Here is a 27,748-nt window from a genome sequence, read left to right as displayed (position 1 = left end):
TTTTCTATCTTTTTCAGTCTTTCTTCATTTATTGGAAGAATTAGCTTAACACTACCTATTTGATAACTCAAAGTTACTGCTCCTATAAGAAAGATAGCTCTATATCCTTTGAGCAGGAAATTAAATTATAACAAGTGAAATGGGTGCTGCTTGATATTGGGTTCTAATCATTTCTAGACCTTTCCAGTGGACAGACCTAGGAAATAAATAACTTTTTTGAAAAGGCAGGGTTTGCCATCAGTTTATACTGATATCTCTAATTCAAATATAGGTTTGGGGGGTTGTTACTTAATTTTTAATTTTACAGTTGTTTTCAGGGTTGTTACTTATTTTTAAAATTTTATCTTTAATTGTATATATTTTAAAAAAATTTCTCTCTGATTTAAAAGCCTTTATCCCTAATAATATTAACATAATTAGATTTGACTTTTGGAAGTTCAGCCTAGAGCCTGCTTCTCCAGCACTTCTAATGATTTTTTTTTTCAAAGTAGTTAATATAAACTTTTAAATTCCTTTATCTGTAAGCCATTTGGAATGGATTCTTTTGTCTGCAACTGAATCCTGGTGGTGTAACCAGTGTAAGCAGGACTGTGCATCGTCTGTGAAGTACGGGTGCAGCCACTCATAGTGAAACCTATTGATGCAGATAATTCCCCAGTGGGAGAATTATTGAAGATGTATTAAACAAACCTGAGTCACTTAAGCTCTTCTGTCTAGGTACAAATCCCAGTTCACCAAGATGTGGGCTTCTGTTGTTCCACAGCAATCCTCCTTCCTTATTCCTTTTCCCTGAATCAGACCCCAGGGAAACACAGGAAGTTAGGCTCATAGCAAGTACACAGGCTTTTCTCTTTACTGTGGATCTTGGTTATTTCAGCGAAGTCTTTGAGGAGCCTTCACCACCTCAGAGTAGATGAATCAGAAGCCTTGGAACTGAATGCACATGGCCAGGAAGGACTGGAAAGTTGGAACCGGCCAATCACTCCAGAGACCTTGAGGACTGCACAGGTGTTTGGATCAGGGATGAGTCACAGGAGTAGGACATTCTCATAACGTTCCATGGCATCTTCCTCTTTAGAGCTGATCTTTCCAGCCACATCATCTTGGGGCTGTGTCTTCACCTCAGAGTAGACAATCGAGGCATGCTGGAGAGAAAAGAAGGTAGAATAAGAACTGAAAAGAGAGAGAGAATATGGGGCTATCGGTAGTAATGGGAGATGAATCAGTCAGGAAATGAAACTTACCTGATCCTCTAGAAATGTTCTGGAGTTTTTAGCTGTAGAGGAAAAGAAAACCATTGAGCCATGAGTATTTTGATTCACTCAGAGCCCAGCCTTCTAGCTTATTCCCCAGAGTCTGAGAGCCCCTGGGCCCCCACTGATTGCCATGTTTTCCCCATCCTGACTTCCAACATGTCCTACAAGATGTAAGTTTGTTTTACCATGTCTTATCCCAATCCTCTGCAAGTTCTTTTCAAGCTCCAATGATCTGTCAACTCCTCTGTCAATACCACCCCAAGAAACCTCACGCCCCTCCTTGACCAGATGTTAAGAGAGAATTTCTTTCTTAGTTTCAGTTCTTGCCTCTCTTAACTGCCTTGTAAGAAAAACTCTCTTACATTAGCATGTTCTATTTCTCGACTTTATTGCGAAAGTTTCTTAGAGACAGAGCCACAGTGAGAGAAAATTTCAACAGGTGTGATTTGTCACATCCTGCATATTAGAAATTAGGAATTTCAGAGAACAAGGTAGAATTATGAGAGTTGTATAATAATTTTATGAAGAGATAGAGCCTGAAAAAAAAAAAAAGGATCCATCCCGGGACACCCAAGATTTCTATCTTTTTATCATATTTTTACTACCAATATTTTTGGGTTACAGATCTCTTTAATGACCTGATAGAAACTATGTACTCTTGCCCCCAAACAATAGTCATATGCATGGAACTCTGCATACAATTTCAGGGGCTTCATGCAACATTGAGGCACTGGTGAAGAAATTCTGCATCAATATATAAAGTGCCTAAAATATAACTAGTCTGTCAACAGTGTGCTCAGCTTCAATGGTATTTTGACAAATATGTCAAGGACAGTGTGAAGAGCAGCAACTGATCAAGGTGACTCTTTAAGATGTACCCAATTAACCCAATAGAATTGGTGGCTGTTCTAATTCTATCATTCAAAAGGTCCTGATTAGCAAGGATGGCTGAAAAATCAAAGTGACAGACAAAGCAGGTGTTCAGAAGATACATGTTAGTCAAATATATCAGTAGGCACTATAAGCAGCAAATATTATGGCAAAATGGAAGACTTAGTCTTTTACTGGGTTTGTGACCTTGCAAAAGTCCTTAACTTTCTACTACAGGTTACAAGTGAACTTTCTACTAGGCACAAAGATATTGGAGAGGTGCTATTTGTAGAAAAGGCAACTTACAAAATGGGATAAAATTCTTACAAACCACATATCAGATAAGGGGTTCATATGCAAAATATATAAGGAAATCATACAACTTAACAGCTAAAATAACAATGATAATAACCCAATTTAAAAATGGGCAAAAGATCTGAATAAATACTTCTTTAAAGTAGACATATCGGTGGCCAACAGTTATTGAGAAGGTTCTCAGCGTCAGGGATCATCAGATAGTGCAAATCAAAGCCACAAGGAGATATCGCCTGACACCTGTTAGGATGGCTATCAGTAAAAAGACAAAAGATGACAAGTGCTGGCGAGGATATGGAGAAAAGGGAATTCTGGTGCACTGCTGGTGGGAGTATAAATTGGTAGTGTCACAATGGAAAACTGTAGGGAGGTTTCTTTTAAAATTAAAAATGAAATGATGATGTGATCCAGCAACTAAATATATATCAAATATTTCCACTTTCTAAATATATATCAAAAGGAATTGAAATATGGATCTGGAAAGATCACAGCACTATTCATATACTATTCATATACAATACCAAGTCATGGAAACTACTTAAATGTTTAATGATGGATGAATGAATAAATAAAATATCACATACACACAGTGGAATACTGTTCCACCTTTAAAAAAGAAGGAAATCCTATGATTTTTGACGACATGGTTGGACCTGGGCGATGTTATGCTAAGAAAAATAAGCCAGTCCAGAAAGACAAATATTGTATGTTCTCAAATTCATAAAAGAAGAGAGTAAAATTGGGACTCGGGGAAAGGCGACTAGAGCTAATGGTCAAAAGTTACCAAAGCTTGAGTTATGAAGGATAAATAAATTTTGGAGATCTACATAGGGCCTATAACTAATTATATATTTAAGAAGTAAATTTTATGTTGTATAATAATAATAACAATAATAATGTGTGGAAGGAAACTTTGGGAGATGATGTAAATGTCTATGGCCTTAAGGTGGTGATGGTTTCACTGGTGTAAATTTATATCCAAACTCATGTATTGTATATGTTAAATATTTATAGCTTTTTACATGTCAGAAAAAAGGTAATTAACTACTTATAATGCTAGAATATGAATGAACTGCAAAACATGTGTTAGTGAAAGAAGCCAGACAAAAGATTAGATTATATACGATTCCATTTATATGAAATTGTAGGAAAGCAAAACTATAGGACAGAAGGCAGATCAGTGGCTGCCAGGGGTGGAGCTGGCGGGAGATTAAATGCAAAGGAGTATGAAAGGATTTTCTGGGGTGTTGAAAACGTTTGGTATTTCTCTGACTGTTTACATTCATTGCAATAATTTGATCTGTACATTTAAATGTAGTGAATTATAGCGCATATAGATTATACCTCAATAAAGCTGATTAAAACAATAATTTTGAGTAGAAAACAGGGTGCATAATTAAGTAGTGTCTCAAAATTTTTGGTTCAGTTATATATGTGTGTGTGTATGTGAGCATGTTCACACAGGTTTGCAGTACAATTTGTATTTCTTACTGTATATGACAATGAAAAGAATATTTCGACACCACCTATCTAGAGGGTTGAGAGTTCCGACTCATAACTGGTGGTGGGATGAGAATAGTGTTGCTGGGCTAGCAAGGACCTGAGATTCCCAGGTGTTCCCCAGGTCCATGTCAGAGGCAGAACAAGAAGGAGTCTGGTAGGGTCTGTGGGTACCAAGGGCAGGAAGCTGGATGTGATTGACTGGAGGGGAGGCCAGTGAAGGAGTTAGAAATGCATCAGCTGGGACAAAGGTATTTAAGGAAGGAGGGAAAACCTCAAGAGATCACACATGTACTTTAGAGGGGGGAACTCCTGCTTTTGCATCTGCCATCCCAGGGGAGGCAGAAGCCAGCTTCCAAAATACCAGTTGGCGTAAGTCCTTTCCCCAGAAATTTCCAGGCTAGTTAGGGGAAGCCAACCAAAGAAATAGAGAAGAAACCAACTTTGCTCCATTCTCCCCCACATCCCTTCCATTGCCAGCTTCTCTTCTCAAATTTGTCTGAATTAGGAGAGGGGAAAGTTTTGATTAACATCTTCGAACTAGGTGTTCTACTTACTAAATTGATTCTATGACCTAAGGAGTCCACATGTCTATTATCTAAGAGAACGGAGAATATGTTGAAAAACCTGTGGCTGCCAGAATTTTTATTCTGAGTGCCTGGGAAGATTTTCCACAGAAGAAAGTTTAAAGAGGTGGTGAGAGACAAAGTTTTTGTAATTAAGTCATGAGTCTTGATGTTCAGTACATTGGTTGCATAGGGTTGTTATGTGGATTAACTAAACACATGCATCCATATGTATAAGTATATATGCTATCATGGGTATATGTTCTTGTTTTTTTTTTTTTTTTTTTTTTTGCTTTTCTTAGGGCCACACCTGCAGCATATGGAGGTTCCCAGGCAGGGGTCAAATCGGAGCTGCAGCTGCCAGCTTACACCACAGCCACAGCAACACAAGATCTGAGCTGCATCTGCAACCTACACCATAGCTCATGGCAATGCTGGATCCTCAACCCAGTAAGCGGGGCCAGGGATCAAACCCTCATCCTCACAGATGCTAGTGGTGTTCTTGACCTGCTGAGCCACAACAGAAACTCCCTATAATGTACATATTCTTATCACATAGTGGGTGCTTTGTAATCATTCATTCATTACTTACAGGCAACCTCTGTACATACTCCTTCGTGATTACAATATCTATTAGAAGGATATTTAAATTTTGTTTTGTTTTGATCATCAGCAAAGACATATTATGTATTTTTCGGTGTCTGTCTTCTCTCTTTCGAATCTAGCACCACACTGCAGCAATTTTTATCTGCTTTGTTCACTAACAGACTCCCTATATTTAAAACAGTACTATCATGGACTTGGAGAATAGACTTGTGGCTGCCCGGGGGGAGAGGAAGGGAGTGGGAGGGATCGGGAGTTTGGGGTTATCGGATGCAAACTATTGCTCTTGGAATGGATTTACAATGAGATCCTGCTGAGTAGCATTGAGAACTATGTCTAGATAATTATATCGCAACAGAACAAATGGTGGAAAAATATGTCTACATGTAAGTGTAACTTGGTTCCCATGTTGTACAGTGGAAAAAAATAAAAATAAATTTAAAAAAACAATAAATCTGGCCATTCTGAGTGTATCATGGTAAAAAAAATAAAATAAAATAAAGTGAATAAAACAGTACCTATCACACAGGAGGTGCTCAATAAATAGGTATTGAATGAATGAATATAGCTTGTGGCCAACATCTCTCCCCAGTGACTTACCCTGCCCCTCTCCTGGCTGAATAATCTGGATCTCAGAATATACCAAGTCTCCTTCTTTGAGATGCACTGGGAAGGGAAAAAAAAGCAATATTTTCTTAACCATGAATGTTTATTGTGACTGTCCAGGTTTGGGATACTAGGAGACCAGAGGCCTTTGCCAGGCCTCAAAACCCATTATCTTTCCCTGGCTTAAGCCAAGAGCAGATTCCTCCCAGGGACTCCTCACCATTGCTGTACAACTGTTGAAGCTCCACCGAGGCAGGACATTTGGGAGGGGGAGGCTCCCCTGGGCCCAGAGTAAGGGGGCTCCTGTGAGACAGAGAAACACATGTTTATCCTTGAAACATTATAATGTGTGTGAGAATTGGACAGACAAACAGAAAAGGATGGGGCGATGTCAGCTGAACAAAGCCAGAAGAATCTCTGACATGATAGAAACAATCAAATCTTGGATAGAATGGTCACTGGCAATTGGTTAAAAAATCCAGCCTGGGGTTCCCATCATAGCTCAGAGGAAACGAATCTGACAGGCATCCATGAGGACGCAGGTTCAATCCCTGGCCTCACGCAGTGGGTTAAGGATCCAGTGTTGCCGTGAGCTGTGGTATAGGCTGGCAGCAACAGCTCTGATTTGACCCCTAGCCTGGAAACCTCCGTATGTCCCGGTTCTGGCCCTAAAAAGACAAAATAAATAAATAAATAAATAAATAAATAAACAAATAAATAAATAAATAATCCAGCCTCCTCATCAGGAGTAGTGACTTCACATCATTCTGTCTGGACCATTCAAGAAGGCATTAGACGTAATCCATGCTCCTAGTTCCAAACTGTAACCTAAGGCTGAAACACTGCCACAGGCAGAAGAGGAAGACCATATTTTCCAAACCAAATTAAAAAACATAAAATCCGATGAGTATATGAGCACACGGAGGCAAAAAGAAGATTATTACAAATTGAGGCACCTCTGGAAAGTCTAGAACCAATCGTCATTTTATACATAGTTATAGTAATACATTATCTAACTATAGGACTACCTGTACCAGAAATATTCTGTGCCAACCTAGAAAATCTATAACCTTTGGCGGCATCCATTTAGATGAAGGGATCAATATCAAATAAGAACTAACCTAAATACACGTAAAATCCATTACACAAACTATTAGAAAGCTCCTGGGAAGCTGCGATTGTGGCCATTTCAAGGAATGAGAAAGTGGGAGCAGCTAACCACAGGGACATAGAGAAATCACTTGGCCTAATTCTGCAGCTCTGCAATTCTGTATCTTTTATTCTTACAACCTCACCTGGTTGTGTCTCCCAGTAAACCATCTCCTGCAAAATAAAGCAAAGGCAGATTTGGGTCAGCAGGGGGAGCTCTTTCTCAAATATTTCACACACAGTTGCTTGCCTAAGAGAGATCACCAGAAAAAAATCATTTCAAACATGGGCCCTGTCTCGAATTCCCATGAAAATGATGTGAAAAAGAATTGAACAAAGCATATAATTTGCTTGGGACTGGACTACACATTCCTGGATTGAATATGCAATTATCTGAGACTTGATTAAGGGTTTAAGGCTGTGTTAAAATACTACGTATAACCAAACTGTCTTTCTTTCAGAGCAGTGAGGGCCTATAGGTGGATTTGCAGGTGCATCTGTGGTTTTGCCTAGAGGAAGCTCAAGTTCCGACATGGGCTTGCTAAGGAGGCTCATGGTTAGAGGCCCACGGCTTCTGCATCCAGCCCAATGCAAGGCACACGGATGGTGTCCAGAAGGACATGGTGAGGTAAATTGAATTGAATTAAACCAAGAAACAGAGATGAAGGATGTGGATAATTGTTCTCAAGCTGAACATGTTTCTGTGCCTGTCTTGTACACCAGGTTTTCTGGCATCTGAAGCTAGCCTGACCTGGGCTAAGGCAAGAAGCCATTGGAAGCACATGGCAGGTGGTACCTGGGATAAATTCTCTCCCCTGGGTAGAGGGGGAGCCAGCAGGCTGGCTTGTGGAGAGCACGGCCATTGGAATACAAGATGATGGGTTCAGGCTTCGACTCAGGGAAGTCTCTGAGGAAGAAGAAGGGTAGAGGTTAGCCAGCTCCCATTCTCAGTCATTTCTTCATAGGGCCTTTCAGTTTATTTTGATCGTCCACTTGCGAGGGATGTACAATGGGCTGAAGTACCCAGTTGGCCAGTCCGTTGGAACCAAAGAAACTACCCAAGGAAACTGTTAAAAAGTGTTTTAACATTAAAGTTAAAAGTAAAATATTTAAAGTAACATTAAAGTTAAAAGTAAAATGTTTATTTCCTCCCTACATTTCACTTGAGGCTTCGTAAACCAGATTAGAAATCTGCTAATCTGAAACTGCCATCTGAAGAAAGGGTGTGAGTGTGTCTGTGAGTGTTGGGGTGGTGAGGGGGGGAATGGTGGTGTGGGAGTTACCAAGGCTGCGATAAGCTGGGGTGTCTAAGGCAGAGATAGGGCGTGGACTCTGGCAAAGGTAAGAGAGAACACAAACCTGGTTTCCTCTGGTGCCAGCAGTAAAACAGCAGGGCCACAGCCAGAAGAAGAAAGCTGAGTGTCCCCCCAGTGGCACCCGCAGCCACGAGGCCTCTTCTGTTCCCTGGCATACCTGGAGGGGAAAAGCCTGTATCAGCCTCAGGGAGTGGGGTCTAGGGCCTGGAATTGCCAGGAATCCCTGGAAACTTTCCTCAGCCTGGCTGGTGTCCTGATCCCTGGGAGAGGGAGGAATCTAAAAGCTAGGACTCATGGGGGCTGTTGAGGACTATATCAGGGCTGATGTGACACAGGAAGCTGGTTTCTGTGTATGGGCAGCACAGAGCCTGAATGTGACAGGAAGTGACTCACTGTGAAGGGGTTGAAGGCAAGAGTCTGGGTGGATTGTGGCAAAAGGAAGAAAAGGTAGCCAGCTCCCTGCACCAACCCACAGACATCATTTCAGAAATTAACATTTGAGGGGAAGTCTATGCCTATGTATTTATCTCTTTATTTGTCTATGTATCTATTTATGTATCTCTATGTATCTGTCTATGTATCTATCCGTCTATCTATCCTGTATTCTTGTAATCTGGCCTTTTAGAAATTTCCCCCAGACATCTGGAAAGATGTTAAGTGCCTAACTTGGGAACAGCAGCCTGCCTGAGAAAAAAAGGAATATCACTGCTGATTAGGGCACTAGTTGAGCCAGCAATAACTCATAGATTGTTCTTCTTAAATATATGTATATATATAGACACCACAACAGAAACGACACCAGATTCATTCCCCATAGAAGACTGAGTCTTATGTGCTTTGAAGGTAAGGTGGGAAAGAAACTGACAGAAGATATAAACTAAATTGTTGGAGAATTCTGATTTTTCCATTAGATCAATTCTCTAAGATAAGGATGTCTTCTCTCATCACTCCTATTCAACATAGTTCTAGAAGTCCTACCTGGAGCAATTAGGAGAGGAAAAAAATAATAAAAGGCAGCCAAATTAGAAAGTAGAAAGAAAAATTGTTTCCGCAGATGACATGATCTTATATAAAGAAAATCATAAACACTCCACAAAAATATCTGTTAGATTTAATAAATGAATTTAGTAGAGTTGTAGGATACAAATCAACATGCAAAAGTCAGTTGTGTTTCTATACAATAACAATGAATTAGCTGAAGAAGAAATAAAGGGAAAAAAATCCTATCATCGATAGCGTCAAAAAAACAATTCCTACCAGTAAATTTAACCAAGAAGGTGAAAGATCTATACATTGAAAACTGTAAGATATTGTTGAAGAAAACTGAAGACACAAATATATGGAAAGATACCCTGTGTTTGTGGATTGAAGAATTAATGTTGTTAAAATGTCCATACTATTCAAAGCCATCTGCAGGGTCAATGCAATTTCTATTAAGATTCCATTGACATTTTTAAAGGAAATTTTTTTTAAATCCCCAAATTTTTTTGGAACCACGAAAGACATCAAATAGCCAAAGCAATTCTGAAGCTAAAAAACAAAGCTGGGGGCTTCACACTTCCTAACTTCAAACTATATAACAAAGCTAGAGTAATCAAAACAGATTGGTATTGACATAAAAACAAATTCATAATACAATAGAATAGAATCAAGAGCTCAGACATAAATCCATGCTAATGTTTGACAAGGGAGCCAAGAATATTCAATGGAGAAAATAATGTCTTAATAAATGATGATGGTGAAACTTGATAATTACATGCAAAAGAATGAAACTGGATCTCTATCTTTTACCACTCACAAAAAATAACCTGAAATGTATTAAAAACTTAATTGTAAGACATAAAACCATAAAACTCCTAGAAGAAAACACAGTGGAAAAACTCCTTGACATTGGCTTTGGTGATGACTTTTTGCATGTGATACCATGAGCACAAGCAACAAAAGTGAAAATAAGCAAATACTACTACATCAAATTAAAACACTTCTGCACAGCAAAAGAAATAAGCAGCAAAATAAAAGGCAATAGAGAATGAGAGAAAATACATGGAAATCATCTACCTGATAAAGAATTAATACCTAATAATGAAGTTACACAACTCCATAGCAAAAAATCCAAATAATCCAATTTTAAAAACTGATTAAAAAAGATATGAATAGACATTTCTACAAAAAGACATGTAAAAGCCAATAGGTATGTAAAAATGGGCTTAACATCACTAGTCATCAGGGAAATGCAAATCAAAACCACAGTGAGATAGCACCTCACACCTGTTCTAATGGCTTTTATAAAAGAGACAAGAAATAACAAGTGTTGGTGAGGATGTGGAGAAAAGAAAACACTTGAACACTGTTAGTGCAAGTGTAAATTGGTGTAGCCACTATGGAAAACATTACGTGGGTTCCTTGAAAAATTAAAAACAGACTACTATGTGATCTAGAAATCCCACTTATAGGTATATATCCAAAAGAAATGGAATTACTAAGTTGAAGAGATAGCTGCATCCCCGTGTTTATTGTAGCACTATTTACAATAGCTAAGACATGTGCAACCAAAGTGTCCATTGATGTATGAATAAACAAAGAAAATATCATATATATATATATAAAATGTTCCACCATAATGGAATGTGAATATGGTGAATGTGAGTATATGAATATTACACAGTCAGAAAAAATAAATTTCTGCCTTTTGCAACAATATGAATGAAGCTTGAGGGCATTATGCTAAGTGCAATAAGTAGACAGAGAGAAAGACAAATACTGTGTGATCTCACTTATATATGGAATCTTTAAAAAAAAGGATTCATAAAAACAAAGAATGGTTGCCAGGGATTGGGGGTGGAGGGTGGGGGAAATGGTGAAGATGGTGAAAGGATACAAACTTCCAGTTATACAATGAATAAGTTTGGGAAATATAATGTACAGCATTGTCATTATAGTTAACAATACTATACTGTATATTTGAAGTTTGCCAAGATAGCAGATGTTATAAGAGTTCTTATCACACACACACAATTGGAACTATGTAAAGTGATGGATGTACTAACTCATTGTGGTAACCAGTTTGAAATATATACATGTAGCAAATCATTGTACACCTTAAATTTACACAGTGTTATAGGTCCTTTTTATCTCAATATAATGGGAACAACAAAAAGAAAGGAAGGCACAGATGCTAAAATCAGGTTTGGGTTAAAATCACAGTTCCTCCCCTTACTAGCTGTGCCTCATTTTTCTCATCTGTAAAATGGATATAATGGTAACTATAGTAGTACTTGTATTGTAAATACTATGCCTCATTTTTCTCATCTGTAAAATGGATATAATGGTAACTATAGTAGTACTTGTATTTTAAGTTAACATATATAAAGTGCTTTGAACAGTTCCTGACACATGGCAAGTGCTATGTCTATGTAGGTATTAGCTCTTATTTTTTACCCTTACACACTGCTGTAGGCCTTCAGAAATTTCATGCTACCCTCTGACCGGCTTAGGGGACACTCTCACACATTAGGTCTGCTCCCACATAGCACCACTCTAGCCAACTTCAGCCCATTCTATGGACTGAATTGGGATCACCAAAATTTATGTGTTGAAGCAATCCTAAGGCCAGTATGATTGATGGTTTTGGAGATGGGGCTTTTGAGAGGTAGTCAGGTTTAGATGAGGTCATGAGAGGGGCCCCCTCATTAAGGGATTAGTGCCCTTATAAGAAGAGACAGCAGAGATCTCCCACCGCCTAACTCTGTCACATAAGGCCATAGCCAGAGGGCAGCTGTCTGCAAGCTAGGAAAAGAGCTCTCACCAGAACCTGACCATGCTAGCATCCTGAACTCAGATTCCCAGCCTTCGAAATTGTGAAAAAGAAATTTCTGCTATCAAAGCTGCCCTGTCTGTGGTGTTTTGTTATAGCAGTGCAAGCTAAGACAGTCCACCTTAGCCTGAGTGCTCCAGGCTATCTCAGAGAGTTTATCTCCTGCTAGAAATTCTTCCATTTCTAAGCACAGAGATTTTGCAGAAGGTCCACACATTAAAAAGACTTTAAAAGTAATTCATGGAGTTCCTCTGTGGCTCAGCAGGTTAAGGATCCGGCATTGTCACTGCAGCAGCTCAGGTCACCCCTGTGTCAAAGGTTTGATCCCTGGTCCAGGAACCTCCACATGCTGTGAGCATGGCCGAAAAAAGAAAGAAAAGAAATTCTTGTTCTGTCGTACATCAACTGAACCCTTGATAAGTACTTAACCTCTGAGATCACATTTCCTGAGCGGGTGATGACATCTGCCTTGCAGAGCAGTTGTGAGAGTAAAATGAAATTACCTGTGTGAAGTAACCAGCTCACTGCTAGTATCAGAGGAGGCAAATTCATTCTCATGACTTCAACCTCATCTTCAAAATGGATGAGAATTTTTACACTTAGATGTGAATTACCACCAGATTTATAATTATTCTCTTCAGAGATTGCAACCTTTGGGCTCTGCAAGGCAAACTTTGCAATATAAGAGAAGCAACACTCCTACTTTCAATGTCACTCTGGATTTTAGAGCATTCAAGAGTCTTTAGAGGGCATCTTTTGGCAGCTTTCAGCTTTGCTAACCTCTTTTCCCCTTTCCCACCTGATTCTCAAAATGCCATTAAAATGACACTGGGCTTAGTCTCTGCCCTTCTCTGCTGGGAATTACCCCTAATGTTACTGTTCACCAAGAAATTTTTAGGGTGAGATGAAGACCCTCCTGTGGCATCTGTTTGTGGGAAGACATGTCAGTGCCCTGACCCAAGAAGGCCCTGCTTCATCACAAGACTTTGCCTCGAGGGAGTTGAAGGGAAAATTGCACAGCAGCTGGGCCATTAGCATAGTACCCCCTTCCCAGAGTCACTTACCCAAGTGTTCAGGTTCATGGCTCTGTCAAGGCTGACAGCTTTTATATAAACATCACAGTTCTCTATTTATTGATTGTGGTACTTCTTCAAAGAACTTTGACAATGATCTCTGTTTCTTTGAGCTAAAAGATTGTATTGAGATTCACATCTGGGCTGCCAGGTATAAGCTTTGTGACCTTATGCAAATTACCAAACCTTTCTGAGCTTCCCACTCCTTTTCTGTAGAATGGTGATAATAAATTTTTATTTTCTAGGATTCTTACTATGGTAAACACAAATGATATATGTAAACTGTATTAATTCAGTAACTATCTATGAATGTCTAATATGAACTAAGCACTAGAACTGGCACTTGGGATAAAATATGGTCAAAATAGAGACCTACCTTCATGAGGCTAGTATGGACAACGTGGAGAAACAGCCAACAAAGACTAAATGGCAGGATGCAAAGGAACCTGAGACAGAGGATGAACTGAAGCCCCAAAGAAACCATTTCTTTAGTGCCAGGAGTGCCGAGTGGGAACCTGGCTTCACCTAGTATGGCTCCTTGGAGATAGGAAAAGGGAAAGATGTAAGCTAGGACTGTAGCATTCCAAAGGAAGGCTTATTTCCTCTATGGCATAACGAGGCTCTGTATCCACTCTCGATACTTGTGAGTTTCCTGGCCTGCGTATGATTTGGTACTGAGACACTCTCAGACCTACAGTAATGGAGTAAAGGAATGCCTTACATCTTTGGTCTTGCAGATGATTTGCTGAAAGGAGAATATAGTTGATGCTTAGAATGATGGATCATCCTGAACCCCTGCTAATGACATAAGGCTGCTCTCTGAAAGCAACACACAATGGGTTAGCATAGAGGCACACAAAATTATCCTCAAGAGGTGAAATGGCTCCTGGCCAGCATTGCCTCATTGAAGTACCTCCCAGAAACCTGAATTACAAATATTTAATGGAAGAAATTATCTATCACAATGGAAGATGGCAAAATGGAAATAGAAAAAAGAAGCACAAAGATCACCCCTCAGATGAGAAATCCAAGAATAAGTAAGGTCAATAGGAATGAAAACTTACTTATTACAGTGACGTTCACTGCTTCACTCTGGATGAGGCCATGGCCGTTGTCAGCTGTGCAGTAGTAGAACCCTGCGTGGCTCTCCCAGATAACAGGGATCTCCAGCTCTGCTCTCTGGGAACGCCGACTTTTCCTCCCCAGACTCTCCTCCATGTCTTCTCTGTACCAGGAGAATGTGGTGTCCCCCGTGCCTTCAACCACGGAGCAGACAAGGACTAGTGTCTCCCCTTCCACTGCCTGGCCTCCCTGGGGCTGGGTCTCTAGGAGCGCTCCAGACACAGGGATTCCTGCATGAACACAAGACAACAGGTAAGGATGTGGTGGGAGAAGCACGGGGCTGGGATTTGGACAGGGTCACTTTTTATGTGACTTTAAGATATGCTCTTCATAGGTGCTGGCATTGTAGCCTATAGACTGAATTTTGGACTTAGAGTATCACTAAATGTAACCTTTCTGTCCTGATACACTAGGCTCCAGGAGAGAAAACTGGCTCGCCATAGAAAAGCATTTGGGTTTTGTCTCATGTCCTCATCAGTCTGAATTATTTTGAGGGATAGGGAATTGCAGTCATGGCTATCATCACACTGGCCTAGACCACACCCTTTTGCAGGAGGTACCTAAGACAAGACGATACTTCCTGTATTTATCTTTGTACGTGTATACGTTCTTCCCTTCTGCTTTACACATCACACCCTTTGTTGCTATTGGTTAGGACTCACCTTCATGGAGGCTTGTCTTCTCAATAATTTGCCCCAAGATCTGACTTCCTGAAATCTGTCAATTCAAGGAGCAGGGCACTTTGTTTCTTGTTTTTGTTTTGTTTTCCCCAACTCTTTTGTCTCCCTCCATGAATCACCTCTATCACTTCAAGGTGATAGAATTTCAACAGACTCACAGACATAGAGAGCAGACTTATGGTTACCAAGGGGTGGAAGGAGGGAGTGGGATGGACTCGGAATCTGGGGTTAATAGATGCAAACTATTACATTTAGAGTGGAGAGACAATAAGATCTTGCTGCATAGCACAGGGAGCTATACCAATATCCTAAGATAGACCATGATGGAAAATAATATTTTAAAAGAATGCATGTATCATGCATATATTGATATATATGACTGAGTCCCTTTGCTGTACAGCAGAAATTGGCACAGTATTGTAAATCAACTATACTTTAATAAAAAATTAAAAAGCATTATGCAAAATTTTTTTAAAATTAAGACTGAGTTTTGAGAGAAATAGAGATGGAAAGGAAATCCTGTATTTCTTTTATGATAGTATCTCACTTCTCAGTCTAAGCCTGGTGCCTCTGTCAAGGATGACAAAATCTATCTGAATGGGGCAGCCCCAACCTCCACAGGGCCGGAAGGAGCAGTCAGCCAGAGGCCACAGCCTGGCCCGGCCCACCTGACTCCAGCACTCACTCTGAACATCGATCTGAAGCGGGAGGCTGAGTTTGTGGACACCACTGGTCACTGTCTCAGCACCACACCAGTATGTCCCTGAGTCTTCTCTCCAGATGGCTGTGATGTGGAGTTCTGGGGACCTGCTCCAGTTGGAGAGGGTGACTCCGCTGCCTCTGAAGAAGATGAAGTGAAGCCGAGTGTCCGGCCGCTCTAGAGGACGCTGTGTTTCACAGGTCAGGTTGACAGAATTCCCCTCCCTTGGCTGGGAGTCTGTGACTGTCAGCTTTGGCCGTGAAAACAGTTCTAGAGAGATGAGGAAAATCAAGATCTCAGTACGAGGGTATTTGGCCCTCTGGGAAAGACAGGTGTGGATTCTCAATTCCAGAAAACCTTCAGACACACAGCAAGAAAAACAGGCTTATTGACCCCTCTATCACATTTTTCTTCCCCAGGATTATTTAAGTCCAACCACTCCGCTTTCTCTGCTTCTTAGAGGACTTAGGTCCTGCATTTATCCTGAGTTTGATCTGATATTGACTTATATAAATCCCCACTGACATCCACAATTTCTGACATTGCTAAGCACCTCTGTAGGAAATGAAGGATTTACCTTGAATTCGAATAACTTTGAGATTTGATTTCAATATGTAAGCGTTTTCAAAGGATCCGATGCATTGGTAACTGCCACTGTTGTTTAGACTTGCTTGTGGTATCAAAAGTTCCACGCCTTTATTGGAATTAGAAATAATTTTTCCATTCCAAGTGTACTTCACAGAAGTCAGTCTCTCTTTTCCCCTTTTCTGGCATCTCAGAACCAACTCATCACCTTCAAACACAGAATGTGGGGCCTGGAGAATGAAGGAGGCTAGAAGCCATGCAGAGATAAGACATTGTCATTCCAGCACTCCTTCCTCTGTGTATCCTGAATTGCACAGACTTTATCTTTTTCTTCTTTTTTATTTTTCTCCCCCAAGATTTAGACTTCGGATCCAGGCTCACTCATTTCCTTCCAAATCAGTGTAACCTGCTTTGGACACAATTCCTAAATCAACCCCAAACACATCTATTTAATTGGTGAGAAATTCAAAATATAAGGATTCTAATAGGGAGAGGAAAACTTGAGGGGAGGTGTGACCAGAGTCTCCAACATCCCTGAGTACAGCCAAGATCAGTAGCAATTTACCAAATCTCAGTCATCAAAGACACAGGTTTTGGAGAAATGTCCTAGGAAGTACATTTAAATACATTACAGCGCATTGGAGGGTGCTATGCAGATGACTTATAGTTACAGACACAAATCCAGGATTGAGGGATAGTGAATGTGGTCCACTAAGGAAATTCTCATGCTCTTCAGGTTCTAATCAGAGGCTAGCTCTGTGCTTTCTCTCTGAGACGATGGCAGTGAATATCTGCTCCTATAGACCAATGCCTGTGGAGTGATCCGATGATCTCCAATGTTGGCAAAATTGGACACAAAGAGATATGTAGGCCAGTTAGAAAGTAGGAGGAGAGAAGGAACAGATCTTAAGACAGGTGGGGACTTGGGGCCTGAGGCTGGAGATCTTCCACTTCTGAACTCTTAGTTTTTTTGTTTTTTGCTTTTTGTGGTTTTTTTTGTTTGTTTGTTTGTTTGTTTTTTTTTTTTTTTGCTTTTTAGGGGCACACCCACAGCATATGGAAGCTTCTAGGCTAGGAGTTGAATCAGACCTGCAGCTGCTGGCCTACACCACAGCCACAGCAACACAGGATCCGAGCCATGTCTGCGACCTACACCACAGTTCACAGCAATGCCAGATCCTTAACCCACTGAGCAAGGCCAGGGATCCAACCTGTGTCCTCATGGATGCTAGTCAGATTCATTAACTGCTGAGCCATGAGAGGAACTCCTGAACTCTTGTTTTATAGCACTTTTCACTTTCTATTTTGTGCTCAGAACATTCATGTATATATGGAAGTTTTCCCAAAGGAGGCTAGAAAGTCCTTAAAGGCCAGGGTCTAAGACAGCTTCACTTTTGAATCCCCTAAAACTAACTCTTTCCCTCAATTATGTGAGGGTGCAAGAATGTCTGTTGACTAATATTAGACATTCAAACTCTAATGTCAATAGAGAAACACTTACAGACAATGAGGGGGAGCCGAATCTGAATCTGAAAGGAGCCGAAATGATGGGTTAGAGCAGAACGAAGGACCTCAGTTCGTGGAAACTCCAAGGAGCTAAGAGGTAACAAAACCACTTCCAAGTGTCAACTAATTCACCCCCTTTCTCACCTGGAGTAAAGAGCAAGTACACAGGGTTACTCAGGAGTGAGCCCGGGACCTGGCATTTGTATTCTCCAGAATCACGAACCTCAAGGGTATTTCCTGGCGTTTCCCTTGGATATCTCTTCCTAAAGTTCTTACGGTACCACTTTACTTTTGCTGGTGCAGAGCCTTGAAATCCATTGCAAGTCAGATTTATTCTCTCTCCTTGGAAGGCTGTGGTCCATGGAGGCTGGAGGGAGATCACGGATCGGGGGATAGCAGCTGGGGAGAAGAGAAATGAGTCTGAGGAGGAGGCCCTTGCAGTCCCACCACAGTGCTTTGCGTGAGATGGACTGGAGGACCAGGCTTTGCAGAATCTGTAAACAGCCCCCTAGCAGGGCTGCTGTTTCTCCAAGTTGCAAGTTCTCCAGCTGAGTTCACCGCACCTGGGAGGGCAGGGGCTGCTTCATGGTGTACAGGAGCAGACTGGCCTTTCAGAGGGCAACCCCTCAGGACACACCACCACCACAAGGGAAGATCAGTGATGGGACGCTCATAAACCCTTTTCCTTTTTCCATAGGACCAGGTCCTCAAGTAGATTCCTCTTGGCCTCCCTCCCACCTAGGGTAAGACCGTCTCTCTAAGATAAGCATTTGTGTGGCAGGGCCACATGGTTGGGTGGGGGGATGAGGAGGGGAGGAGCGTAAGAATTTCAGGTCAATTATATTGTTTTGGAAAAGGGTCCATGTAGTACTTCCTCCAAAGTAGGAAGAGGAGGGGTGTGCAGGCTACGGCCTGAAGTGGGAATTATATTCAGATAACTTTTAGAAAGAGTATGAGTGCTGGGAGCTAGGTGCTTCTAATTTCCCACACCTCAGACATAACTCTTTCACAAAAATAAAATATGAGCCTTGCATAAAATCAGGCCTTAAGATCTTTGAAACATTGACGGGCAGAAGCTGGAGAAGGTAAGAGTAAATGCAAATTTAAAATAAGAGCAGAGTTTCCGCTGTGGCGCAGTGGGGTCCCCTATGTCTTGGGAAGACTGGGATGCAGGTTTGATCCTTGGCCCAGCATAGTGCGTTAAGGATCTGGTATTGCTGAAGCTGTGGCTTAGATCACAACTATGTCTCGGATCTGGTCCCTGGCCCCTGGGAACTCCATATGCCATGAGGCTGCCAAAAAAAGAAAAAAGAAAAAAAAGGGGAAAAGAAAAATAAGAGGTTTAATTCTCTGCCTGTTTAAAATAAGGGGAAAGGCTTCTCCTTCTCTCTTTTTTCTTTCAGAAGTTCTTTGTACGTGAATCTTTATAAAGGCTAAAAAGCCTCTCACAAATCTCACACCTCAGAAAGGTCTTTCTCAGGAAAGAGTTCGTTTTGTAATGGAGACATCCAGGGGGCCAGCTATCCCAGCTCCCAACTCCAGTTCCCGTGGGAGGATAAGAGTTTAACTTTGGTGGATCCTTGCTCCACTATGCAAGACTATCTCCAGTCCTAAAGATATGAGATGTTTATTCTTCCTCTGGATAAAAGCCAATTACCGTGATAAATTTAGAATAAACTATGTGTGACAAAAGGTCCTCCTCCTGGAGAACTAGTTACTGTTTAATCCTGAAAATATGTATGTAATGAGCTGAATCCGCCTGTCTATATAAGAACGGGAGATCTTTTTCTATCTTTGCAATGTCTTAGTGGATTACCCGTGATGCCCATTATAGTCTGGTTTAATGCTTGTTCAATATTGAGAGTGTTTGCTTTCTTTACTACCTGTGTGGAGACAATTTCTGAGTTGGGAAATTGTTAAGTTTATTTCCCCAACAAGAAACTGTTACTGCGGCTCTTTCTCCTCTGAGCGTTTATTTTCTAAGTTTTGGCATTTCAAGGTTGTGAGGGTAGTACTGAAGGGAGAATACACCACCATGGCATAAAAATCATTTTATGCTGAAGCCATTTGAGAACAGATTTTATTTATTTATTTTTTATTCTGAATTCCCTAATCTGCCTAAAAGCAAAGCCTCTCGAGAGTTCAATGGTCATAAATCACTCCCCCAGGAGCAAATAAATAATTGGCTCTTATCACCAGAGACCGGAAGTAGGCACCATACCTAAACAGACATGGTCACAAAACTATTATAGCTCCCCCATCTATCTCTTAAAGGCCCATTTATCTTTCTTAGAAGTAATTTATTTTCCAGTGAGTGCCCTTCTCCCCTGCCCCTTTTTCTCTCCAAAGGCTATATAAGTCCCAAATTCTAACTGTCCCAAATGCAATAGGTTAATTGTATTTTTCTGTGTACTCCTGTAAGTTTTGGGCAAAAATTTGTTTTTTCTCTTGTTAATCTATCTTTTGTCAGTTTAATTTGCCATTATAAAACTTAAGAGGATGGGGGGAAAAGCTTTTTTCCGTGGCATAATAAAAGCAATTACAAACCAAGTTTTTCACTAGAAACAGACACCCAAACATTCTTACCCCTTTAATGCTATCATCTACATGGCTCAAAGATCCATGCTTTGAGGCCAGTCTTTCACTGTGTGTACAATGAAAATTGAATGTAAAGTGATACTTCAGATATTGCCAAAGATGCAGTAATTCATGAAGTTGGTAAAAGTTTTTTGGGACCCCTGCTCTGATGGCTCCCAAAGTCACTGACAGGTGTAGCGGAGCAAAGTTTGTTAACAGTTGAAGAAGAGCAATCGATGATAGGGAGAATACTTGTTCGGCTTTTGAAAGTCAGTCCTAATGCCCTTCTCTTAAGTCTGTTCCACACCAGTGGGTTTGAAAAAATGAAACACTGACTTGTCCAGCCACATGATGAAGTTTTAAGATGTCAGAGGAGTAAAGCTAGGGGTGGACTAGCAGGTGGGGATTCTGGGGGAAGGTTTTTTCCTTTAAGATGAGAGTAGAGAAGCTTAGCAGGGGAGCTCTTTTGCAATTTTAATTTCCTACTCCCCCTCACCCCCACTTCCTGCCTTGAATATAGTCTTGATACCTAAAGCTGTGGCAGCAACCACATACCAAAAAAAAAAAAAATCAGTATTAGATTCATGCTTTGTTCTACAAATTGCCCATGGTAATCTAAATTCTGTGAGGTAGAAAATTAAAAAATTATTTCTATGTGTATTTTTTTTTCAAAAATAAAAGGTCAACATTGGGGATATGCAATTTACTATAAAATTGTAAGTGGAATCACCTAAGTGTGTTTTTTCTGAGTATCTTTTATACTCAAATAAGGAGGATGGTCTATATTTAAAGGCGTGGAAGCAATTGCTTGTTTAAAGCTTGAGACTTTAAATACACCTATGTTTTTCTGTAAGAATTGCCCAAATATACCTTAAAATTATACCCGAATGTAATGGAAATTGGAGGCAAAAACTGTAGAGTAAAAAAACAAAAAAACCTGTAGCGTACTCAGAATGCTTGTTTTAAATGAAGAACCCAAATGTTCTCTTTGGTTATATACACATTCATGTGTCTCTGCAGACTTTTTTCCCTTTCACTTTCTACTATGTTGCCAGTAGGTATGGGGTTGTATTTCTCTTGAAAAGAATAGAAATCTCCACTGTCTTTCCCACTCCCACCAGTACCCACTACATCTTCCCCCAACTTCACTCCCCTCCACCCCATCCTCCACTCCCCTCAGCCCCCAGGAAGTAACCTGGGGTTAGGGAAATGGGTATTTGGGCAATAGGTCTTTTACTGGAGGAAAGGGAGAATTCCTTTGACAGCCTCAATGCTCCCAGGTCAGAGTAAACTGCCCCTGCCACATGCAGGTGGCCCTCTGGCCAGAAGACACATCTTGTCAGGGTCGTTGTGAGGTTGGGACTGAGTCTGTGGGTTCTGAGATTAGCCACATCTTCTAGCTGACACTCTCGATATTTCATTTCTCCATCCTAGAATGTTGAACACAGTCCTGTCAAGTTACAATCTCCTCCCAGTTAGTCAGAGATTTGTGGGAAACGGTCTGCATCCACAGCACGGAGGAGGAGAACCACAAACCTAGAAGCCACAGGGGACAGTGTGCATTAAGGCACAGTGGCTCCCACTGGCTGGAGCTGGCTGACATAAGCATCTCCCCAGAGGGAACGGGCTTGAATGAATTTTCACGGATTGCCAAGGTTCCTGGGAAGAGTTCCCAACATGATGCTGGACTTTGTGCTGACCATTAGATGGGGGCTCAAAGTCATCATGATCTGAGCTTATTAACAGAGAAATGTCTACATAGACTGCTGAAGTTTGGCATGAACTGGTTGCACAGGGTTAGGGTCAGTGTTTTGTTGAGCTAGAGCTAGAAGTTGTTGACACGCCAGCCTTCCCCATTGAGGTAATGGCTTATTTCTGTCCTTCTCCTCTCTGGATTCTATACGTTCTGTCAGGTTGGTGGAGACACACCCCTCTCCTTAAACTCCTTGACATGTGTCCCAGCCCAGCCTCCAAGATCATCCAGCACAAAGGCAGGTTTGGTCCAGGAGCATGACTCCCATACTCTTAGGGTCAGAGTCCTAAGACATGTTTTCACCTGCCTGTAGTCCTCAGGAAAAAGATGTGGGGACAAGGCCTCTTTTTACAAGTATTTGAGGTATAGGATGGGTATTAGGAGATCCAGAAAAATAGAAGAGAAAGGAAAAGAAATGGGGGGACTTACCAAGTGGTCCACTGACTGGAGCTGCTGCAAGAGAATCAAGAGCCAGGCATCAGTTCAAGGCAAGGAGTCCCAAACCATTCTATCCTGAAAACCCACCTGCCCATTTTCCACTTCCAGCCAAAAGGAGAAGAAACATGTTCAGTGCCATCCACCCTGGAGAAGCAGGTAAGGCCATGGCCAAAAGCTCAGGCTGTAGACTCAGGGAGAAAGAGGTTGGAACATTAGCTGTGTGTCCCTGGGCAAACTACCGAAAAACCTCCAAGAGCTCAGTTTCCTCATCTGTAAAATGGGGACCATAAAACCGACCTCGTAGTCTTATTTTTAATGAGTTAAAGTAGTAAATCTGTCAATTAAGAGTGGCTTTAATTATTTTTTTAACATGACTGTGGCTGCTCCTGAGGCTTGGCTTCACTGTCTTTTTCCCTGGAGTGTTATTCTCCTTCTTCAATACAAAGTAAAAACTAGTCACATCAGTGCGTTAAAGCCCAGATGCAATCCCACCTCTTCCAGGAAGCCTTCTGTGATACGTCTAGGCTTCAGCATCTTCACTCTTATTTTGACTCAGAACACTTTGTCACAGCCCACTTGAAACTCATAACTGGACATGCAGGATGGGGCAGCAGTTAAAATCATAGCTCCAATGTCAGATTATAGGTTTGAATTCTGACTCTGCCACTGTACTGCTGTATGACACTTAAGGCAAGAAATGGTCTCTGTGCCTTAGTTTCCTTATCTGTAAAATAGGGTTGATAGCAGTTCCAGCTCATTGACTGATAGAGGATTTGATATCTTAATACATGGGATAGTCTTAGAAACTGTCTGACACAGCGCTCAGCAAGCATTCATTGTTATCACCAAGAATTATCATCAGACCTCATCCTATGATCCATTATGTAATATTTTTCTTGTATGGCCAAGTCAAATGATCTTGCATTTGTACTTTGATTTTCTTATCAGAGTACCAGTGCCTGAGGGCAGAAGCTGTGTCCTCCATGTCCCTGTGTCCTCTGCAGTGCCCAGCTATGCCCCATACAGCCATTCACCCACTATTTACTGAGTTCCCATAATGTGCCAGTCACACCAGTAACTCTTCCCTTAATTGGGATCTCGAGAACAGAATATAGCTAAAAGCAAAACAAACACGTTTAATAACATTCAGTGTATAAATGACCCACTGGTCTTTATTTCCCCAGCTTCGACTACTAGAAAATCAGTGCCTCATTTGGACACAAATATTGGGAAGTAGTACAGAAGCAGGGAAAAATAATCAAAGACACACTGTCTGATTTCTTCTCTTCTCATGCTTGCTGCAAACACCAGAGCAGGTTTGATCTTAGAATACAGAGCCAGAAATCACTCTTCTCTACAGAAGCTCATTCTACATCAGCTCCAGTCAGAACATGGTCCTTTCACCACTGACCTCAACTTATCTTTCACTTTTGGTCTTCATGGTCTGTGGTTAGAAAGGGAACCAAATCTAATTTTAGTTTTTTACATGGAAAAATATGCCCACTTTTTTGGAGGGGGGTGTTGAAGGTGTTTTTCCAAAGGCAATTAGGAGCCAATGAGGAACACATTTTTAGAAATAAGTTTTTTTTCCTCTAAAACCATTAAATCAATATCTTCCCCCTTTGTTCATTTTCTGCTCTTCTAAATAGGAATAAAATCCATTTTCAGCAGCCCAAAGGAGAGGCCTTGGGGAGCAGAGGCTTCCCACCCCTCCCCTCACTTACCGAGGACCAGCAAGGATGCCCACAGTAGCATGGAAGTCTGCTCTGGGATCCTGAGGAGCATCTTTTGGCAGACAGGTCAGTTCCCAGCACTGGGGAGTGAGTTCAGCAAAGTGCTTCTCTGAGTATAGCTGGTTGAGTTAATGAAGTGAAAGAGGGAAGTGGAGGAATCTTTCTTAAAATATCAATGAGTATGTTGCCCAGTGTGAGAAAATCTCAATGATGAAAGTCAATATTTGATAAGAATATTTAGGCACTGCTGTGACATCTGGTATGAATAGCTTCTCAAGGCTTACGTTGTCATAGTTTCAGAACACTCCAGGCTTTGTCTTCCAAGGAACCTACAACTTATTCTCCCTGTTCCCAGATATCAGATAAGACACCAGTCCTGTTGAGATTCACATAATCCAAGGATATAGCTAAATTACTCCAGAGTCGGAGAACTCATTCAACACAGAAATGCCCTCTTCTGGCCCCTGACAAGGCTCTGCTGGAACACCTCGGCTGACTATTGATATAAGACGAAGCATTTGAATCATGAGACAACTTTCACTTATATGAAAATATCTTGACTCATTTGTCTCAGAGGAAGCAACAAACTTTGATCTGAGTAGGATGCAAAATGAATAAATTATAGCCCTATCATGCTCTTCTTGGAGAATAGACCATGAAATTTTCAACTTCAGGTCATAGAATCTAAAATTTGCTACAGGAATATCTCAACAAATATATAATCACATGGTAGGCATGGCACCAGGTGGTGGAAACATAGTGGCCAGCAAGACTTGATAAGCTTTCATCCCCATGGGGAGACAGAAAAGCCAACAGGGAGTTAAATACAGAGGGAAAAATGCTCTGACAGTCCAGTAGGAGGGAAATCCTACCCAGTTCTGGGGACTCAGGAGAGTCTTCCCAGTGGAAGGGACATCCAAATTGACTGAGAGATGAGTGTTGCTAAAGGCAGCAGGCAGTCATCACCACCTCACCAGCACTACTGTCTATGAATAAATGACCTGTGGCCTTGCTAGGAGGGGAAGATAACAGACATAGGATGAATTATGTGAAATGGCCTGTATTTTTCATATATATATATATACATATATATATATATATATATATGCTTTTTCAGTTATATATTTCTTTTCCATTATAGGTTATTACAAGATGTTGAGTATAGTTCCCTGTACTATATAGTAGGTCCTTGTTTACCTATTTTATATATGGTAGTATGTATCTGTTAATCCCAAATTTCTAATTTATCCCTCCCCACCTGTTCCCCCTTTGGTAGCCATAAATTTGTTTTATGTTTGTGAGTCTATTTCTGCTTTGTAAAAACAGATCTTTTATATCATTTCTTTAGATTCCACATGTAAGTGATATATGATATTTGTCTCTCTCTGTCTTACTTCACTTAACATAGTGATCTCTAGATCCATCCATGTTGCTGCAAATGACATTATTTCATTGTTTTTTCTGGGTGACTGATATTCGATTGTGTTTATATACCACATCTTCTTTATTCATTCATCGGTCAGTGGACACTTAGATTGCTTCTATATTTTGGTACATTACTATTAATTCTACACTTTATTCAGATTTCACACTTTTTCTGTTGATATCTCTTTTCTCTTTTAGTATCACATCTATTATACCACATGGCATTTAATTATTTCTGCTTAGACTACCCTGATCTGTGACCGTTTCTCAGTCTTCCTTTGTTTTTCATAACTTTGACAGCTTTAAGGAGTACTAGCCATTGTAATGCCATCCAGTCTGGGTTTGTCTGATGCTTTTCTCATGACTCCACTGGGGTTATGGCTTTTCAGAAAGAATGCCACAGAAGCAGAGTGTACTTCTCATCACATCATATCAGGGGTTACATGAAATCAACATATGTTATTGCAAGTACGAATTATGTCAATCGCTCAGTTATGGTCATGTTTGCTAGTTGTCATCACAGTGAATTACTATTTATCCCTTTCCATACTCTATTGTTTGGAATTAAATCACTAAGTCCAGCCTGTACTCAGGAAGTGGGGATGGAAGGGGATTAAATTCCACATTTATAAGGAGGATTTGTCTTTTCTCCCTCATTTACTTATTTGTCTGTGTGTGTGTGTGTTTGTTTGTTCATTTGCTTCTTCATTCCTTTCTTCCTTTGTTTGCTGGTTCCTTCCTTCCTTCAATTTTTGTTTATATCACTATGGACTCATGGTATTTATGTTATACTTTAGGTAATAATCTAGTGCTACTTCATTCCATTGCTTAAAATGTTTCAGCTTTGGCCATTGGGAGCTCTTTCAATTTAGCCCTTGACAGGGAGCAGAGGGATGGAGCTGAGGGATGGGGGTGAGGAGTGGGAGGAGAGAAAGAGGAAGCTGCAGGATTGGGACCTGAAACTAGAGCCTGCATTTCTTGTGGTGCCCTGTTCCAGTACAGAATTCCAGATCCAAGAATTTTATATTTGAACCTAGACTACCAGGTCATTTAGAAAGGTACATTTGTCAAGGTATGAGGATACAACATATTTTATTCATTCACCTGATTGATTTATAACGTTTCAACTTCCAGATATACATAGACCCTGAAGACCTCCATGTGTACTCTTGCCTTGGAACCTGCAAATGTTAGGAGGGCCCAACACTTATTTGGAAGGGAAAATGAGATACTGTTTTGGATTTTGTTTATATGTTGAAACTGATTTTCTACTACTTCTCTTCCATTGGCCACAACATTTTTTTTTTTTTTTGTCTTTTTAGGGCTGCACCCGTGACATATGGAGGTTCCCAGGCTAGGGGTCTAATTGGAGCTATTGCCACCAGCCTGTGCCACAGCCACAGCAATGCCAGATCCGAGCCACGTCTGTGACCTACACCACAGCTCATGGCAATTCCAGATCCCTAACCCACTGGTCGAGGCCAGGGATTGAATACACAACCTCGTGGTTCCTAGTCGGATTTGTTTCCACTATACCACAATGGGAACTCCTAGCCACAACATTTTTAGAAAGAATCAGCAAAATGAAAACTTAAAAACCATGACTTTTTAGTTAGATTTTGTAATTTTCCAAACCAGACAAATCATTGGGAGGCTGTCTGTGAAAGAATTTAAAACTTAGATCCCAAAGTAGAATCATTCATCACTGGTAAACAGCATTAAGCCATGCATTGGTTCTAAATTTTGTCTGTTAACTACCCAATTTTAGCTGGAACTGCATATCACAAAAACCTCGATAGAGAGAAAGCTGCTTTGGAGAGATGTATTTTTAAAAATATTTCATGGGAGCCTGCTCTCTATGAGAGTGGGGTAAGTTTACATTTTACCAATTCACTCTGTTTTTAATAGCTTTTCATTGATTAGTGTCCTTGGCATCTGTTTTAATCTGACTCAGCCTATCTCCATGGGTGTGAATTCAAAGCCTATGGGAGTCAGGCAGGCAATGCAGAGTGAAGAAAGTCCGGTGTGAGATAAATCAATTGCTATATTCAAGAAAAATTTAATTATTTTGCCAAAATATTGGATGTGTGTGTACCATAATACAAGCATGTGTAAAAAGGGAGATCATATTTAAAATCCAAATTTGAAAAATACAAATTGG

The 27,748-nt window shown here is 40.7% G+C and overlaps 1 protein-coding gene across 2 annotated transcripts; it reads right to left on the bottom strand.

The window, feature by feature from the left end:
- FCRL4 (Fc receptor like 4) lies at positions 1 to 24,678 on the bottom strand. 2 transcript variants are annotated; one of them, XM_005663242.4, is made up of 13 exons: positions 24,154 to 24,678; positions 22,421 to 22,444; positions 17,806 to 18,060; positions 16,148 to 16,402; positions 15,556 to 15,840; positions 14,133 to 14,420; positions 8,225 to 8,338; positions 7,662 to 7,772; positions 7,012 to 7,039; positions 5,937 to 6,019; positions 5,711 to 5,776; positions 1,245 to 1,276; positions 1 to 1,145 (listed from the first exon to the last, which is right to left on the bottom strand). In XM_005663242.4, the coding sequence occupies exons 1-13, from the start codon at positions 24,212 to 24,214 to the stop codon at positions 1,029 to 1,031; spliced, it is 1,719 nt and encodes a 572-aa protein (XP_005663299.3). In that variant the 5' UTR covers positions 24,215 to 24,678; the 3' UTR covers positions 1 to 1,028. The 2 variants fall into 2 exon arrangements, with proteins under 2 accessions (XP_005663299.3, XP_013852386.2); XM_013996932.3 differs by lacking the exon at positions 22,421 to 22,444 and adding an exon at positions 22,517 to 22,610 and having other exon boundaries at positions 24,154 to 24,232.
- Positions 24,679 to 27,748: the final 3,070 nt, after the last annotated feature.

The sequence above is a fragment of the Sus scrofa genome, chromosome 4 (assembly GCF_054392235.1).
Source record: "Sus scrofa isolate SSC_HxYL_T2T_F1_AM1 chromosome 4, Sscrofa_HxYL_maternal_Yorkshire_Landrace_v2.0, whole genome shotgun sequence".
NCBI classification, from domain to species: domain Eukaryota; kingdom Metazoa; phylum Chordata; class Mammalia; order Artiodactyla; family Suidae; genus Sus; species Sus scrofa.
The sequence above is the reverse complement of the archived record's forward strand: the minus strand, read 5'-3'. Positions and strand labels throughout refer to the sequence as shown.

Bases quoted from the DNA above. Each gene is read 5' to 3' on its own strand.
- FCRL4 (XM_005663242.4), bottom strand. From the start codon at position 24,214: ATGCTCCTCAGGATCCCAGAGCAGACTTCCATGCTACTGTGGGCATCC. The intron at 22,445-24,153 runs GTAAGTGAGGGG...ATTCTCTTGCAG, and splicing joins GGCATCCTTGCTGGTCCTCG to CAGCTCCAGTCAGTGGACCA. The intron at 15,841-16,147 runs GTAAATCCTTCA...TCATCTCTCTAG, and splicing joins CAAAGTTATTCGAATTCAAG to AACTGTTTTCACGGCCAAAG.